General features: G+C 36.9%; 1 protein-coding gene across 6 annotated transcripts in view; it reads right to left on the bottom strand.

The window, feature by feature from the left end:
- LOC127437407 (S phase cyclin A-associated protein in the endoplasmic reticulum-like) overlaps nt 1-20021 on the bottom strand; it is a 183750-nt gene that overhangs the window by 89463 nt on the left and 74266 nt on the right. For all 6 annotated transcript variants that reach the window (XM_051692273.1, XM_051692275.1, XM_051692277.1 and 3 more), the window contains 5 exons: nt 19566-19708; nt 15647-15728; nt 15353-15505; nt 13845-13952; nt 2046-2182 (listed from right to left, as the gene is read on the bottom strand). In XM_051692273.1, the coding sequence (XP_051548233.1) occupies nt 2046-2182; nt 13845-13952; nt 15353-15505; nt 15647-15728; nt 19566-19708 (623 nt within the window). The remainder of the gene's footprint in view (nt 1-2045; nt 2183-13844; nt 13953-15352; nt 15506-15646; nt 15729-19565; nt 19709-20021) is intronic.

The following is a 20021-nucleotide window of genomic DNA, read 5'->3' as shown; positions in this document are numbered from 1 at the left end:
ACGAGATAAAATGCACGGATTGACGGTCTCGGACACGGAGGCAACTGAGATTCGTCCTCCACCACCTGGATTGAGGCAAGTCACTACGCCACCTGAGGACCTAGAGTGCATTGGGAATTCCAAATTGGGAGAAAAAAAAAAAAAAATGCATTCACCTGAGAAGCAGCATAAGATATTAAGACTTGCTTTTAGAGAATAGATCTTTAATATATTTTGTCTTTACTGTACTCGCAGAAGTATAACCAAGTGAAAAAATACACTTATATACAAAATACACTTATATTTAAGATACATTCTCTTGAAGCAAGTTTAAATATCTTATATGTTGTTTCTCAAGTAAATGTATCTTGTTTTAAGGATTTTTAGACAATTTTAAAATGGAAAACAAGACAAATACACTTGATATTAAAAGGATTTTTTGCAGTAATTTGTTTACTGAATTAAACTTAATAAAAAGTATTTTTTCCCCCTTTAAATCAGTGAATGTCATTCAGAGGTATTTTTAAAAAATTATTTTGTCCTCTTTAATACAACCTTTTAAGTCAGGCACAAGTTGAATAACTGGTTAAGAGCTAATGATTAATTGTTGTAATAAATGCCGAATAATCGTTCTAATAATCGTTAGAGTAATCGATTATCAAAATAATCGTTAGTTGCAGCCCTATTATCTACAATGCAAAAATTTAATTTTTCGAACATAGAAATTTCATTACAACTTACAAATATCATTATCTACAACGAAGAGGTTTTATTGAAACTTATTAACATTGAAATTTCATTAAAATTTACTAATATCATTATCTACAATGGAAATTTTTTATTACATCTTACGAACTCATCCTTACAACTTACAAATATTGTTACCTACAACTAAGAAATTTTATTATATCTTACAAATGTACAAATTTCATTACAAATCACAAATATAGTATTTATAATGCAGAAACTGTATTAAAACTTATGAAAGAATGTAGAAATGTATTTATAACTTTCAAAAAATGTAAACTTACAAATAGCATAACTTACAACAGCAACAGAAGTTTTTTGCAATATAAGAATTTCAAAAAAAACTTATGACCATAGAAATTCCATTACAAAGTACAAATATCATAACTTACATATTTAAAATTCGAAATATCGTAATTTCATTGCAACTTACTACCGCTGAAATTACAACTTACTAATATGGTTACAGGAACATAGAAATACACAGAAATCTCTAAAAGTTTGTACATAAAACTTTTTTATATCCCCTAGATTAGGAAACAGCCAATCCCCATGCCTTATTGTTGCAATTATTGTCTCAATCATCTGCTGAAGGACAGGTTCCTAAATAAAACTTCACATAAGGCCTCCCAATACACAATCACACAGTGACAATTATTAGCTGGTGGTAAAGTCACGTGAATGTACAATTTTATAAAAAGACTCCCTGACTCTTTAGTATAGTACAATTTCATTCCATCTCTGCTGCTTTTAACTCTACCTTCAGCTGAACTGACAAACAACCATACCACATTTACTCTCATATTTACACTGATACACACACACATCAGTTGTGACAGGAGGCAAAATTAATTTGTGCCCAGGTCTAGGATCGGACACTGCGACGCGTTCCCTCCTATTTGTTGATTACTATTGACTTTTTGATACTTCATTTAAAAATCAATAGTTGGAAGAGAGAAAAACGCATGCTTTACACATACTTTAACATACTATTGTACACAAAAGAAGCCTTCAGTTTTGGCAGCATGGTGGCAACCAATTAGGAAAAAAGCTCTTAACAGGTGAAAGTGGGGGGTGCTGGGGATGGGCTAACAGATCGATTCTCACGTTTTCTTCCCCAATCACAGAGAGTGGCCATAAATTAAGATCATCAGTGTTGCCGTGTGGACAGCCGGGATGCACATCGCCTCTGCTTTCCATCTCCTTGTCACTCATAAAGCTCTCACACACTGCAACACCACCCTTCAGCCACACAGAGAGAGGGAGAGAGAGAGAGATAAAGAAAAGAGAGAGAGAGACAGAAAGAAGGGATGCATCACCTTGAGTTCATGCGTGCCCGCAGTTTCTTGGCCTTTTTCCGAGCTTTCTGCCTCTCTTCTGCGTCTTTTGCACTCTCGGAGGGCACGCTGCTGTCCGTCATGATGTCTAAGATGTACTTTTTTAGTGACAGGTGTTCCTGCAAATTAAAACAAATATTGGACAAAAAGAAAATGTAATAACTTACAACAAATTTTCACACTAAACATTTTGGCCATCCAGGTTCATAAAATGTACTTTAAATAACACCATTATATCCATGCTACATTTCAAGTAAGTATACTTTTATGTTCTATTCCATTTCTATTCTATCTACAAGACAGAATAGTACTACTCTGTTTCAAAGACTTTGACCCGATTTTGGTTATAGTTTCGCAGTTTTTTTTTTTTTTACATTTGCAGGGCAGTATAGTCATTGTAACACTTGCAAGCACAGCATTGTGCTAACATTCTGCAAGAGAGAGTGTTTTAGCGAACTGACAGTGAGAAAAAAAAATACCAAAAAATAACTTGCTACGGTCCATATAATGTAACCAAGTAATGTCACATTTTTGTGCATGCATCAGCTTTTGGATTTAGTCTACAAGCAAATGTACCAAGTCTGAAAATGGCTTTTCCATTCTGGCATTCAAGACACAAGAGGGAAGAAGTATTAAACCAGTGAAATGAGAATGAGACAGCTTGATGAGGCAATTTTAAGAGGCACTGGAGTGAAAGCTTCCTTTATCTAGCCTGTATTTTGCATAAATGCATATAAGATTCTTTACTCTGCACAGAAACCTCTCGGTTCACTGCTGTATGCATCTACCACAATCCCTACGAAACAATGGAATAAGGACACATGGGTGTGTCAGATTTGAACGGTGCGAGAACAGATCAAACATCAAAATGGCATCTCAAGTCTCGACCAAGCACATGTCCAAAGGCTGGGCTTAACTCCCACACTAGGATGTAAAGCAGAGCACCTCTATTGAAAGCCCAGGTGTTAACGTCATTGTGTGGCATGTAGAGTTCTCCAAGGCCAGGCATTGTGTTCAGCAATTACGAAGGCATCTTCTGCACTCGTCGCTGGCATTAAGGCAGCGGAAGTGCTGAGGGGGGAGAGAGGTATAGCTTTCTGTCTCTTTCTGATGATGTCGATATTTCCATGGGAAGAAAGACAAAAGTAACTCAATTTCGTATGACGTGATGCATGTGCCAGAAAGCAACTATCCAATTATCCTGTCATCCGGCACCTCAGAGGATGGGAGAGATAAGAGTTCCCACTCCGAGTCGATACTTCAGAGACAGCATGCAAACGATAGAGGACAGGGCCAAATAAATGCTGACTTGATTCTGGCGCTACAACTTGAGAAATGTGTGTGCCAAATTGGATGCGGCAAATACATATCCAGCATCCTCTTTGCATGTTTCATTTACAAATGTAACCTCGTTGTAAGGCAAGACAACGAATGGAGTTTATTGCTTTGTTGATGGTACACAGAAGAATCTGACCCTAGATCAGGGGGTTTCAATTCCTGTTCTGGGGACCCACAGCAGTGAACATTTCTCATTTAACACCCTGGAATCAACTAAGCTCGATAGCAGAGGCTCAATGACCTCAATGAGGGGTGTTAAGTAAGGGAGGCATCCAAAACGTGCAGTACTGTGACTCCCCTGGACCTTTACAGACCTAGCAACCCCTTACACAGTCCAGTAACCCACTCTCAGCTAGATTTTCTCTGTAACACATCATAATAACTTTCATTAAGAATATTAACTAACATTACTACATACAGTATATATAATGCTAAAAAGATTATTAGTTAGAAAGTTAGAAATGATTTAACAGTTAGAAATGTAATGCAAATTTAAGAAAATATTGTGTTTAGCATCTTCGAGAGTGCCGTTCAGGAGTATCTTCAGTGACCTCAAGGGGTCCGAGGGAGTCTCTATCTCTGCATGAAAATATGCATACTTCCCTACTATGTAGTATGCCAAAAGCAGTCTGTCAAATTAGTAGGATGACCCAGTCCTCAGTATTTATAAAATAGTTGGTGAAAAATATCCGGATGACCTCCTACATTTGGCTAGAAGTGTGCAACCATTGGACACTTTACTTTCCCATAATGTCACAGGAGCTGAGGAGACCTCATATAAAAAAAAAAGTAAAAGAAAAAAGGTGGAGAACCGAGAGATGAGTGGCTGTTTTTAACAGTACGTGCTATATATGCCAAGACAGCTGTTCCTTGTGCTTAAATTGAACTTGCTTAACAAAGCCAGAGTAAACCATTATCACGGTTGTTGTTCCTACATCATATATTCAGGTCACAGGACAATGCCCACGTTCCTGGATGAAGTATACTTCACACCTGCATACTGAAAGAATATTCTTTATTAATGACCGAGAAGTACATTCTTCATTTAATGCACTACATACTCTGACAGTACACACATTCGGACCCAGCTTATGATATGCTTATCTTTAGATATGGATCAGGTACCTCATTCAATGTACATCTATTTACATCGAGATTTTTTGCTCACCTGTTTTATTGCCTGCCAGGTGAATCATAAGTCTGACTGTTAGAAAATTAACAGCATACTTATCTTTAATAAGCCAAACAATTTGAGGTATCATTCATGTCCACAGCACAAACGTGCAGGACAAGATACATGCTGAAAGTTAATACTTAAGGTTAGGGGTTAACAAAAAAACCCTGACCCATAGTATGTGCACAAATAATATGGATGCTTGCCTTAGCAATTGACATTAATAGAGAGAAGAACAAAAATTAGATATCTGGTTCTTCCAAAAGCTTTTTTGGGGGTTCATTAACGTTGAACAATAACAAAGGATCAAAGTTTTAACGACCATGGCACAAACAGCCTTGAATGCTTTACACCTGTCCTTAACGCTGCCTCAAGGACCTCTGTTTGAAATCTGTACATTTGCATCATATAGTGTTTTAAATGGACGAGTATTTGTGTGTGCTTTTGAGTGGGCTTCCCCCTACGTCCCTCGAGACCAGGAGTTGAGCCCTGCGGTCATAACCATTGCCTCCCTGTGGCCAGAGAGGCATCTGTTGAGTAATCTCTCTGAAAGGCGATCTAGTTCGCCTGCCATTCACTTAATGGGATTGTTTCTATAACAGTCTTGAGATTATATCAAAGATGGGTTTGGAGGAGAAGGGAGCACAACAAAAACAGATCTGTTAAGAGATCAGGGCAGTAGCTAAGCTCATAACGTGAAGCAAAGCATTATGGCGATAGTCCATCACTTCAACAAACAGTGCTTTGCACACAAGTTTGAGATTTGAGCAGGATTTCATTAAAGAATATTTTTTTAAATGAAAAATCAGGTCCTACTGCAGTCTATTTGAGTCTATTTTTTTAGAACAGAAAACTTATCTGATTTGGATTTTCATGTACACATTGACTAATTGTGGGGAACTTTGAAGATGATTGAATGAATAAATGAACAAACGAATGAGCTTGATTATTTTTTACTTCTAGTTCACCCCAAAATGTCAATTTACTCACCCTCATGTTGTAAAAAAACATGTACTTCACTGAATATCCCTGTCTATGTTTTTATTACAATGGCAGATGTTAAAAAAGTTTAAGTTTAAAGCTTAAAGGATCCAAAAGTATCAAAAGTAGTCTGTGCAACTTGTGCATCTCATTTAAAGGCGATACGATTTTTACGATTAGTAATTTTTTTAGTTAAAATCTTGACATCCGTTGCTCGTTCATAAGTGCATGATGTTTGTTCGCAGAGGCTCGCATTTTCATGCGAGAACTTGCACTGTTTAAAGGCTATATACAGCATATATCATTTTTTTTATTTTTTTTTTGTTCATAAGAAAAATCATACAGGTTTGAAATGACATTAGGGTGAGTAACTTATGACAGAATTTAAATTTTGGGCTGAACTAGTCCATTTCTTTTTTTTAATTTCTTATTTTTGTATTTATTTATTTTTTTTTTACTTTTATTTTATCTTTTTTATTTATTTATTTTTTATAATGAATTAATAAATGTATAAATAAGAGTGTTTTTTGTGTGTAAAAAAAACTATGCCGGGGTGTTGCATTGTGGTTGCTGAATGGCTTTTAGAGTATTCCAATGCAGTTGCTAAGGTTTTTTAGGTGGTTGCTTTCTGGCTTAAGTCAAAAGAGCCAACCCTCAAGTCTCTATGATATTCTGGCCCTCAGATATAGATAACTCTATGCCAAATATTTTTTTGTTGTTGCCAGTTTTATCATCTGCCAAGCTTAAAATCACCCAGCCACTTAAAGTAATATCACATCTCCCCTCCCCTCAATAAGCCACACATTTGAGTTGTTATTCATTATAACAGAAATGGTGTGGAATGAGTTAAACATCACATTTTAATTGGAAGTATGAGCAATAGTAAGTGACGCTTGCCTTAGAAAACACCACAAGTAACATTAAAAATTGATACTCAAAAGGGACTCTGACAATATAGCATATGACGTCCTATCAAATTCAATGGACAGGTGATGGACAGGTGTCTACTTGCACAAAGGGACAATAGGAGCTGGGCAGCGATAAAGAGATGTGAGAGAGATATAAAAAGTGAGAGAGACCAGCCCGTGGGCTACAACACCCCGAATAAACCCACAGTGCTTTCTGTGGGGTGTAACGAGAGACCACTCAAAACATCACACCTCCGCTGGTGCTCTCAGTGTTACACTGATACATGTCCCCATCCTCCACTCTTTTGTGTGACACAAAAGGGTCGGCAGAGGATGGCTTTCCCTCCCCAATGTGAAACAGGCAACTGTTTGTCATCCGCATACAATGTAAAGACAGGAGGTATAAGGTAACAAACCCACAACCCACACACACAGCCTCAGCTGTGCAGCCCTTGCAGGATTTCATTATGTCACCTTGGAAGCATTGGTTCACATGGTGAAGTTTGAGAAGCACAGCATTTCTCTTAGAAAAAAAGACAATGATTTTGTTAGTGTTCATTGCAACACAATTTGAAGACCCTGCAATAAAAAAGTTTTACATATTACATTTTATAATATTATTTCATATTTCATAAAAAAGGATAGTTCTGGCCCTGGATATCGATTGGTCAAAACAGCATTCCAGCTGTGCTAAAATATACCACATACAGGTGTTACTAGTCAAGAATGGCTTTTTTATTTACCGTCGCTATTACCGCGGTAAATGTGCACTTGCTGCTCTAAACCGCTAAGTGACGCTACAACCATACTATTTAAATAGGTGGGAGCTGAAGCATCAAACTCATTCAAGTGAGAAATGGTTTGCTATTGCTAGTCATATCAACTGTATTCACACTGCTCCAACAAACAGCAACACACTTTGCTTCTTTACGTGTCGTTTGCTTTTAAAGAAGGGACTAAAAGGCTTATGTCTATTCAGTTACAGAAATCTGTAACATCTGTGGCGTGAAAAACCTGTTCACCTAACTACTGTTATATATATCACAGCACAGAACCCACAGGCCAACTATAAACCTTAGTTTACATGTCAGTCTATATTAGTGCAATATTTAAAAAAAAAAATATATATTAATATTCAGTCGTTAGTTTTAACATCTGAAATTGTTTGTTTGTTACACAAAGCTATAGTATGGCTTCAAAAGACTTGGAAAAGAGCATAAGGACTAAGTAGCAATTATGATTATTTTATGGCGTGTCTTTTTTTTTTTTGTGGTCATTTTGGTGCTTAGCACAGATGCTGATTCACTTTCATTACATGCCAATGCATTCTTCAAAATCTCTCCTTTTGTGTTCCATGGAAGAAAGTTATGCCAGTTTGGAAAGATACTAAGAACACAGGGCAATAATTGAGAGATTTTTCATTTTTAGGTGAACTGCTATTCCTTTAAGTACATACACTTTACTTTAAAATGTTATTTTATTAAGCAACTTCATCATGAAGTAAATATTATAAGGGCTCTGCTGGTCATTGTGCCTAATAGCGCACAACCTATCATATCTTATATTGCTTAATAATTAGGGCTGTTGATTTAACACATTAATTTCTGTGTAATTAATTACATGAAAAATAACGCAATAAAAAATTAACGCATTTAAGCGTGCCCTCGACCTGTACGTAAATTCTGTAACAAGCAAAGTTCCTACTATTGGAGCATTTCAAGCCTGATGTACCGCCTGGATGCAGCAGGGGGCAGTCAGCGCTCCAGCAGTACAGGCAACACGCCTCGTTAAACCAACAAGCAGGCAGCATACAACAGACTAATTTTTCAAAGTTTTAAACTACGATTAACATCACATATGGTCCTTAAAATACATACTTATTAGGGGTGTAACGGTTAGAATTTCCCACGGTTCAGTTTGTATCACGTTTCAGGGTCACGGTTTCGGTACGGTTCAGTATTTGCTTTGTTCAGAAAAAAATATTACTGCCAAATCCAAAGAATAATCTATTTAGTAAACACTTCAACAGGTTTGCCCTTAATAAAAAGCATGGTTTTACAACAGTAACCATAGTTTAACCATGGCATATGTAGTAAAATCATAGTCACAAAATCAACATGGTTACTGTCATGGTTACAACATATAGTAAAATCTACAGTTTTACTGTTGTAAAGCATGGTTAATTGCATCAGAACCATGGTTTCTGCAGAGAAAACCATGGTGACAGCAGTCATGGTTACTTCAATATCACTATAATAAAACCATGGTTAATTTTAATCAGGGTCTTTTACTAAAAAAAAAACATTTTCTCTAATTACTAAATCAACATTTTAACTTAATACCTGCACTAATACGCTACATGCATCAACATAAAGTGCACTTCTAACTCATCTCAACATATTCAATATTCAGAAGTTGTACATCACTATAGAAGGATTAACCTTGCTATTAGAATGCATACGAGAAGGGATGCTGTGATAATGCTGCTTGAGTACTTTAATCATTCGTGGAAATCCCACACGAATGCGTCATTAATCTTGAGGTGAACAGCGGTGCCAATGCTTGCCGAACCGTGGGTGGCGAACCGTACGGTTAGTTTTTTTTACTGAGAACCGTTACAATCCTAATACCTATGACTAGAGGTGCTGAAAACTAATACGATGCAATGCAACCAAAGTGAGACGCTCCAAAAGAGTCCGTCTGACGCATGAGTACATAGATAGACCAGCAGTTAAAAATAGCGGAAGCAGGCTAATAATAGGGTTATGTTCAATGATACGGAAATAAAACAATCAATATAATGACTTTAAAGCCACTTTTTGTATTGTCTAAATGCTTTATCTGTCTATTGCCATAATAAACTGTATATGTACAGAATGTACTGAACTTAAATGATCTGAATTACAATATTTTTTATACATTATATTTATAATTATTATATTATTAATTATCTTTATTCGGGGCCTTTCTCAATAAACATTGATATGCAGTTAATTTGATTAATCGGCACATCATGTAATTAATTTGATTAAATTTTTAATTGGTTGACAGCCCTTTTAATATAATACAGTATATATTCTGTTATTTTTGTGGGGCTTTTTGCCATTTTATTGAGAGACTAAGTAGAAAGTAATGGTCGGCCGATATGGGTTTCATAATAGCTCATGCCATATGGGTTTCATAATGGCTTCATAATAAAAGGAACATAAAAAATTGCTGAAACACTTATTTACACAATGTGTATTCTCTCAAATACATAAAAAAAGATTTGAAAATAGAAGTGTGTATTTTCCATAGACAAGACTGGAACCGACACTAGGCAGAATTGACGACCATGTATATTCATCAGCACAGTTTCAAATTAGCCAAACACCAATATATCGTCTTGGCCAATATATTGGTCTATCACTAGTGGACTGATGACAGGAAATGATGCCAAGAAAAGGAAAAGGGATTCGGACACCAAACAACACAGGCCTGGATTCGAACCTGCATCTCCCGCATGAGCACTACCGCTCAATGTGCCTGGAGCATGTGTGCCAGCCACTAGGGCCATGGCTCTGACTAGGCCAAAGCTTCATAATGTTTTAACTGAAATAACTGGGTGTTCAGCTTTGCTTCTTTATCTGGTGTCAAATGAGGGGGATAAATAAAACTCCAATACATCAAACACAAAGGTCCTGGAGCGACCAATATATCACATTAAACCAGAAGAGATGACATCCAATAAAGAGAGTAAGACATCTAATAAAGAGAGTAAGAAGACCAAAAGGCAATCCAAGTGTCCCGCAGCCTCATTGATCCCTCGCTGTTGAAAATCTCCGCATTTTCCATTTAACACAGAGTCTTTAAAAAAGCAAAATATGACTAAATACGAGGACAGACGGAGGCTCTGGGCCCGCTTCCGCTGAAAAACTATGTTGTGACCTCTGCACGGTTCAGCCAACCATCTTAGTTTTAATTAAAAAATCTTTCATAACGGCAAGAATTATGGAAGTGCCGACTGGAAAATAGTTGGCGGTTGCGTGAATGAAATACTGCACACCAAAATGGGCAGAGACATAAATAAGAAGGGCCGAAGTGTCCATGGCAAGACTATCTAAACAAAAGTCCTACAGCTGGGTTTCTTTAAAATGCTACAACTGTGAATGACTTTCCAAAACTGCAAGTTTTGACACATATTGCTTAAACTCAGTCAGAGGTGCTTAAAAAGCTTAAAAAAAGGACTGTGTTCTTTTCAAATAAGAGACAATAACATGGTTAATGAACGCTGCCTGCGCAAAATAACAGTGTGAATTTACGGTTCACAAGAGGGTGAATCTCACAACACTGGTCAAGAAATTATCCTTTTTTTTAAGGATCATTTTGCACTATGACAATTTTTAACAGCTACGCAGCTCCTACCCCAATTCTTATTATTGTAATGTCAAAAATAAATTACTTAAATTTTAAAGTATTTATACATCACTATAGCATTTGTTGTACTTGCTTTAAATTATGCTGATTTAAATGTAAAACAAATTATTTCATAACACTCTAAAAAATGCTGTATTACGGTAATGAGAATCATCACTGAACATAATTAGAACAGTCAAAGTAAAACATCAAGACATGAAAATTTGGGCAGAAATAGTCACAAACACTAGTGTCACAATAAAAAAACCTTCAAGGTCCTAAAATAAGCATTTTCTTTTTTTTCTTTGATTTTGAACTTTTGAAATGTTTTTGAAAGAATACATTTTTAATTTGAAATATAACCTGTATATTTTCTTGACAGGCCTTGTGAGATTCACACGCTAAAGTTTCTAGTTTAGCTAATTTCGTTAAACTTTGCATCACATAATTCACAGGTAAATGGCAATTTCCTTATTTTATATAAACAACTTATGTAAAAGACATGAAAGTTATTTTAAAAATAGTTCAACATTAATTAAATTCAACACATCAAGCTTAACAGTTTAGACAGGGCGCATTAAGTCAGCTGCACCTGACGTGTCGCATGGCTGAAAAACATGGTGCAGTGGCTCGGCTGCGTGTTTATCATGCTGTCAAGCAGAAAAATAGGTGGCCGCAGACAAGGCTAATGATTCCGAGGTGACTGTGGTGGTTTAAATATTACTCACTGAAAAAAAAAAAAAAAAAGAAAAAAAAAGTTCGAATGAAGGAGGTCCAGGGGCCAAAGGTGCAGCATATAGCACCAACAGTTGTCAGCCGTACAAAGAAGCCCAGTGCGAAAGGCAATCTCATATTGCACTCAGAGATCCCGCATTTAACGAGCACCGTTCATGGGAAAGGCACTCTGTCAAGCCCGAGACAAGGCAGGGTGATCTCACCTCGCACCATATACACAAACTCTATATGTGTTGATTCTGTTGTAGCCTTTTACAGTCCCAGAAACACGGGAAAATGGGGGAAAATTTCTGTTGATCCCATCTAACTTTGGGGATATAAAAATGAGTAGCAAAATCATAAAAGGAAATGTATCCCATAAAAGATGCACTTGAAAGTAGTGTGTGTGTGTGTGTGTGTGTGTGTGAGAGAGAGAGAGGGACATGGGCAAGAGTGCAATACATTTCCACAAATTTTCTTAGATTTGCGAATATCAGAGTTTCTGGTAGTGTTTACAGTTGTTTTTTTGTCATCTCAACCCCTTTGCTTAAAACTATTTACTTGAAGTTTAAGCAATTTTTCAACTTTTCAATAAATACAATTAAAAATAAATGTAATGACTCATATTTGTATGTAAAATCTGATTTAATCTTTTTCTTAATTATTAAAAAAATATAGTATTTAAAAAAATGTGATAACGTACCAAATTTTATTAAATATTTTAATTAAAAAATTCTTTAAAAAAATAAAATGTGTAAAAATGAAACATTTAAAACACCCTCTTTTTTTCTTTTTTTTTTGCATTTTATTAAATCATATATAGAAATTACATTTGTTACATGGCATGTAAAATTTTATTTATGAGCATTCTATTCTGTGCATATTTTGATTTTATTTTTACAGATTTTACTTTAAAAATACTCAATACACGTGCAATAATAATAATAAATTACATAATTATGTATTACATATTATGTGTGTGTACACCGATCAGCCACAACATTAAAACCAACTGCCTAATATTGTGTAGGTCCCCCTCATGCCGCCAAAACATTCTGAGATACTATTCTTCTCACCACAATTGTACAGAGTGGTTATCCAAGTTACCGTAGACTTTGTCAGTTCAAACCAGTCTGGCCATTCTCTGTTGACCTCTCTCTTCAACGAGGCATTTCTGTCCACAAAACTGCCATTCACTGGATGTTTTTTTGTTTTTGGCACCATTCTGAGTAAATTCAAGAGACTGTTGTGTGTGAAAATCCCAGGAGATCAGCAGTTACAGAAATACTCAAACCAGCCAATCTGGCACCAACAATCATGCCACGGTCCAAATCACTGAGATCAAATTTTGTCCCCATTCTGATGGTTAATGTGAACATTAACTGAAGCTCCTGACCCGTATCGGCATGATTTTATGCACTGCACTGCTGACACACGATTGGCTGATTAGATAATTGCATGGATGATTGTTGGTGCCAGACGTGCTGGTTTTAGTATTTCTGTAACTGCTGATCTCCTGGGATTTTCACACACAACAGTCTCTAGAAGTTACTCAGAATGGTGACAAAAACAAAAAACATCCAGTGAGGGGCAGTTCTGTGGACGGAAATGCCTTGTTGTTTATAGAGGTCAACAGAGAATGGCCAGACTGGTTCAAACGGACAAAGTCTACGGTAACTCAGATAACCACTCTGTACAATGACTTTGAGAAGATTAGAATCTCAGAATGCTGTTCTGAGATGAGGGTTGGTGCTGTTTTGGTGGCACGAGGGGGATCTACACAATATTAGGCAGGTGGCTGATCGGTGTATGCAACATGAGAATTAAAAAAATAAATAAATAAATAAATAGTAACATGCCATTTAACAAATGTAATAACATTTTATTAAATTAAAAACAAAGTAAATAAAATATGTAAAATATTTATTTTAAATGTTTAACTTTACACATTTTATAACAAATATTATATATTTTTTTAGATTTCTTTTAAATGTGTGTTTTTATTTTTATCTTAATATTATTAAATATAACTTGTTTTTTTATTTTTAAATATTAAAAATATATAAAAATTCTAATAATTTCAAATTATTTACAAAAAAATATTTGCTATGTTACACTTTAACTATAAATTATATTTTCTTTTATTTGTATTTCCATCAAAATCTCTGCGAACCTCCTGCAGTTCCATTAAGAACCCCTAGGGGAACGCTACAACCTTGGTTTCCTCAGTGTTGTTTTCCAGCGTTTGCCATTAGTTTTTTGGAGACTCACCACCTCCTCGTCCGACAGCTCTCGCCCCTGAATGCTGCTGCTGTCCCGAACGGCCTGCTGGTGCCTCTTCCCCTTAATGTGACTGAACAGGTGCACTTCAGAGGTGATCTACAAACACAAACACAGAGGTCGAAGGTTGATTCGACAATGAAAAAGCCAAGGGCCTGAGATAAACCTCACCATCTACCTCACAATACGTTTCGGCATCATTAAGGACCTGACAGTTCTCGGGTGTCAAGACATATGTTCCGACCCTTTAAAGCTAAATATGAGCCCTTGATCCTGACTGACATCTGCAAAGCTCACAAACACATCGCATAAGAGCTTCAAAATCAGACCATGCAGGAGAATAACCGTTAAGTAAAATGACTAAAGAGCTCTGACGCCTCCATTTTGAATGTAACGCGCACCTGGGTACTGATTTCAACTAGCCTGAATGTCACCTCTTGAGCCTGTAGGGCAGCTCACCTGTCCTGAAAACTCAAGGAGGTCATGTGAAAACATACAGACTTCTCCTTCATAGACTACCTCTATTATTCATGCAATGGATGTGTCCTTCATGAGAACTAGGGTGGTGTAGATTAGTCGGCTGCTAACCGAACAGTTGTGGGTTCAAACCCCCAAAAAGGTGATCCATGAACTTAACCTCAGGTTCCTATAGTGTTGTAATAAGTGTACTGCAAGGTGCTTTGCATACACGCAAACACATAGGTTCACAACTAATCAGCCGAACATATACTGGACAGAACTGTGGCAGGTGAGGAGGACAGTATCTAGATGCTTTATGCTTGTGTTGTTTGTCTCCTTTGAGTCCTGGAGTCAAGCCCATGCAGGACAGTCTGTGTTTAATGTCATTAACTAGAGTGCTTCCCGCTGACCTAAAGATGATCTCTGGTGTCAGAGCCTGGCCAAGGTCATCTGACATTTTTAACTAGATTTCATTCTCCCCAAGCGCTTAATCTGATGCCAGTTTGAAGCTCCAAGGTGTCTGGCCCCGGCTGCAGTAAAAGCCAGGCGTGTCAGAGATAAATGCGGCCCACTCAAAGATTTGTGGCCTGTCGCTTGAAAAGCATAATCACGCCCAGCTATTAATCTCCGCCCAAAGTTCATATTTAATTAATGCAGTTAAAATCTCATTTGAATGCATTCTCTATGAAAATCCTCCAGATCACCTTGTAGTCGTGATATTATGTACTCTGCCTTGCAAAACAACAAAGGCAGAGAGACCAATCTAATAGCACTCGACAGCAAACTTCAATAATTTAAAACTTGATATGCACATTTATTTCGCTAGCCTACGAATACAAGCTGCTGCATTTTATTATTTGCATTTAACATTGACTTGTCTCTGCCATCTGTGATCCTCTCAGAATCATCTCTTATTTGGGTCACGACCCAACAGTTGAGAATTACTGAACTACTATATTCCAGATATGTTGATCACTAATTATAGCATAATGCATTAGTCATTAAACAAATCTAAAAGAATCCTGTAATGCAGTACCAACCACAACATCACAGAGAGAACATTGTTTCTGTCGTTCATAGGGTGTGAGTTTGGGTGCGTAGTCCGTGTTAGCATGTCTTCCGCTGCCCAACTCAGCTGCCTTCTCTTTCCTTTGCTCGATCTGTTCCATGTGTCTACGGCTGCTCTCATCATGCTAAAAAACATGACACGTACACGTTAAAAATAGAGCAAAAGAAAACTTGATACAAGACAGTGGGGTCTGAATATTGTCATAGAACAGGATCAATCTTTGAAACTGCTGTCAAAATTGAGATCACGTATGTTTTATAATTACCTTCATCTGAATCTTCTTCTGTAGTTCTTCCATGGCTTCCTGTTGAGCTGCACTGAGAGCTGCCAGGCGCTCCTCACGGTCTCTACGGTGTATATATATATTGAAAAAAAAAAAAAAAACACAATTCAGATGACAGATGAGACATATTAAGATCTTTGTGCTGCTAGAGCAATATTCTCAATTAAGGCCACATCCACACTAATACAATCCTCACGTCACTGTTTTCCAAAGTATGCGTTCACAGTGAACGGTTATAAGAGTCTCAATTTTCGGTGGAGGAAAACACCATTAGTGTGGATGAGAGCTGCACATGTAGCAACATGAATGTGTTTTCAACTGAAAACGTATTAGTGTGGAAGTGGCCTAAGATCGCATTTAAGGGATCATTGTATATTAAAGGAATGTTCTGGGTTCAACATAAGTAGAGCTCAAATGACAGCATTTGTGGCAGTGTTGATTACTCACTCCTCCTTTTCTTTAAAAAAGCAAAAATTGAGGTTACAGTGAGGCACTTACAATGGAAGTGAATGGGGCCAATTTTTGGAGGGCTTAAAAGGGCAAAATGTGAAGCTAATAATTTTATAAAAGCACATTAATTCTTCTGTTAAAACTCATGTATTATTTATGCTGTAAAGTTGTTTAAATTGTAATTTTTACAGTCATTTTAGGGTCTGTTGACATTACATCGTCATGGCAACAAAGTTGTAAAACTGGCTATAACTTTACACAGAAAAGGTTAGTAAGTGATTTTCACACTAAAATCATGTTAACACACATTGTTTATGTCTAGTAGCTATACTTTTGAAAAAGTGAGTGTTTTAACATTCAAAAATTGGCTCCATTCACTTCCATTGTAAGTGCCTCACTGTAACCCAGATTTTAGCTTTAAAAGGAGAAAAGGAGGGGCAAGTCAAAATGATTTTTTTTTTTTTTTTTTTGGTTATCAATATTATGCCATACATGCTGTTGATTGAGCTCAACTTGTATTGAACCTGGAATATTCCTTAATTTTCTTGTTCCTGTGGACCATTTGTTAATGTTAGGCAAGTAAAATGTTTTTTTGTTTGTTTTCATGACCATTTTTCACCCTCTTTATGGCCTTTAGAATTAAACTGTAAATTTTTTTTTAGATGTATCTTTAAGACCTATATGTAAATGCCCTATTAGCATGTGAAATGAGAAACAGCATACTAGTGCAGTTATTTTTAAATTAAAGCAATGTTGTTTATAAGTGCCGCATCCTTCTTAAACAGCAATTTTTGCAAAGCCTCGACCTGAAAATGCATTCCGTTGTGACAAACAATCAGTGCTGAAACATGCCACACAAATCGTAAAGATCAGGCAGAATTGCTCAGGGACTCTTGTTGAAAAACTTTAGGCACTCTTTTTTTTTAAAATTGGGATCCGTCAGAAGGATATGCAACGTGGCAGAACCTACACACAGCCAGAAACAGCACAAGGTTTGACAGACTTTCCAACACTTTATTTAATCTTAGTTGGGGAAGTGTGTAATAAAAAAAGTGTGTAAATGAATCGAGTACTCGTTCAGCTTTAAATGTTCAACTTATCCGTCACTACTCGAATAATGCAATCTGATTTTTCTTTGTGTCTTTGCCTGCCGTTGGCAACAATGAAACTGCTTCTCTCAGCTAAATCTAGCCGTTACAACTCAATGCAGTGGTTGGCACTTTGGATGAATGAAGCTGTTAAAGGAATAGCTCACCCAAAAAGAACATGTTAGCATTATATAAAGTGATTTTCTTTAGTCATTTTTTAATCTAGATGTTGTGCACAGTGCTAATTTTTTAATAAGAAAAACTTACATTTTTAATTTCAAGTAAGTGATTACTAATTTTCATGTGTTAGAGTACTCGACTACAAAATTACTTGAAATGCCCATACCTACTTTTCATTATTCACTGATTTTCTCTGTAAAATATCTTACATTTTGGGTTTTTCTCATCGAAACCTACCGTATGCCTTCAGAAGCCTTGAAATATGATGCATGCAACAAGTCGCATGGATTACTTGGCCCCAGTATATGGGTTTTGTATATGATATGTATCATGGCTGACCCTGCACTCTGACCCAAGCTTAGTTGGGATATGTGAAAAAAAGAATTTCACTGTATATGTGCAAATGTATAATATGTGAAAAATAAATATAATTATTATATATATATATATATATATATATATATATATATATATATATATATATATATACACACATACACACACACACACACACACACACACAGTTGCGCTCAAACGTTTGCATACCCTTGGAGAATTGGTAATATATGTACTATTCTTTAAGAAAACACATTTCTTTTATTTCTTATGGGATTCATATTCAACTGTAGGTTATAACAGAATGGCACAATCATAAAACAAATCATGGCAACAAAGAAAAAAAATGAAATGACCCCTGTTCATAAGTCTGCATACCCTTAGTTCTTAATACTGTGTATTGCCCCCTTTAGCATCAATGACAGCGTGCAGTCTTTTGTAATAGTTCTCTATGAGGCCCCAAATTCTTGCAGGTGGTATAGCTGCCCATTCGTCTTGGCAAAATGCCTCCAGGTCATGCAAAGTCTTTGGTCGTCTTGCGTGAACCGCATGTTCGAGATCTCTCCAGAGTGGCTCGATGATATTAAGGTCAGGAGACTGTGATGGCCACTCCAGAACCTTCACCTTTTTCTGCTGTAACCACTGGAGGGTCAACTTGGCCTTGTGCTAATGGTCATTGTCGTGCTGGAAAGTCCAAGAGCCTCCCATGCGCAGCTTTCGTGCAGAAGAATGCAACTTGTCTGCCAGTATTTTCTGATAATATGCTGCATTCATCTTGCCATCAATTTTCACAAGATTCCCCGTGCCTTTAGAGCTCACACATCCCCAAAACATCAGTGAGCCACCACCATGCTTCACAGTGGGGATGGTATTCTTTTCACTATAGGCCTTGTAGACCCCTCTCCAAACATAGCGCTTATGGTTGTGACCATAAAGCTCTATTTTGGTCTCGCCACTCCAAATTACAGTGTGCCAGAAGCTGTGAGGCGTGTCAAGGTGTTGTCAGACATTTTTGTGGCATTGGCACAGTAAAGGCTTCTTTTTGGCAACTCGACCATGCAGCTCATTTTTGTTCAAGTATCATCGTATTGTGCTCCTTGAAACAACCACACCGTCTTTTTCCAGAGCAGCCTGTATTTCTCCTGAGGTTACCTGTGGGTTGTTCTTTGTATCCCGAACAATTCTTCTGACAGTTGTGGCTGAAATCTTTCTTGGTCTACCTGACCTTGGCTTGGTATCAAGAGATCCCAGAATTTTCCACTTAAGTGTTTGAACAGTACTGACTGGCATTTTCAAGGCTTTGGATATCTTTTTATATCCTTTTCCATCTTTATAAAGTTCCATTACCTTGTTACACAGGTCTTTTCACAGTTCTTTTCTGCTCCCCATGGCTCAGTATCTAGCCTGCTCAGTGCATCCACGTGAGAGCTAACAAACTCATTGACTATTTATACACAGACACTAATTGCAATTTAAAAAACCACAGGTGTGGGAAATTAACCTTTAATTGCCATTTAAACCTGTGTGTGTCACCTTGTGTGTCTGTAACAAGGCCAAACATTCAAGGGTATGTAAACTTTTGATCAGGGCCATTTGGGTGATTTCTGTTATCATTATGATTTAAAAAGGAGCCAAACAACTATGTGATAATAAATGGCTTCATACGATCACCATCCTTAAATAAAAGCCAAAATTTCACAATTTCTGCCAGGGTATGCAAACTTTTGAGCACAACTATCAGTTGTGCTCAAAAGTTTGCATACCCTGGCAGAAATTGTGAAATTTTGGCTTTTGTCCTTGTGTTTTCAGAATCCTGGCCTGTTTAGCAGGCTGCAAGCAATGCTGACCTGGCTCTCTCTCGTGCAGCATCTTCTCTCGCTCGCTCCTTCTCCTGCCGCTGTTGCTCGATTCTGGCCTCTTGTTCTCTCCTCTTCATCAGAAGTTCCTCCACACGTGCCTGCCGTTCGGCCTCCAGAGCCCGCTTACGCTCCTGAAAAGATGCATTGTCGCATAGTTATACATTCACAGCTTATTTTGTCATGCATATCTTAATATGAATAATAGAAACCATATGTAAGAAAGAATAAGGAAGCTAAATAGACACTTGTGTTTCTATGTGTAATGTGACCTTATCTATTTTGTGTTTTTATCTATTGTCATATATGCAGTGTATATTATGTAAATTCTGCATGTTGTTTAAAATGTATACCTAATATCCTGTATTTATTGTAATATACAGTGCATTCAAGAAGTGTTCAGACCCCTTAATTTTTTCACATTGTCATGTTGCAGCCTTATGCTAT

This window comes from Myxocyprinus asiaticus, chromosome 48 (genome assembly GCF_019703515.2).
Source record: "Myxocyprinus asiaticus isolate MX2 ecotype Aquarium Trade chromosome 48, UBuf_Myxa_2, whole genome shotgun sequence".
Classification (NCBI taxonomy): Eukaryota; Metazoa; Chordata; class Actinopteri; order Cypriniformes; family Catostomidae; genus Myxocyprinus; species Myxocyprinus asiaticus.
This window is presented reverse-complemented; position numbering and strand designations above follow the sequence as displayed.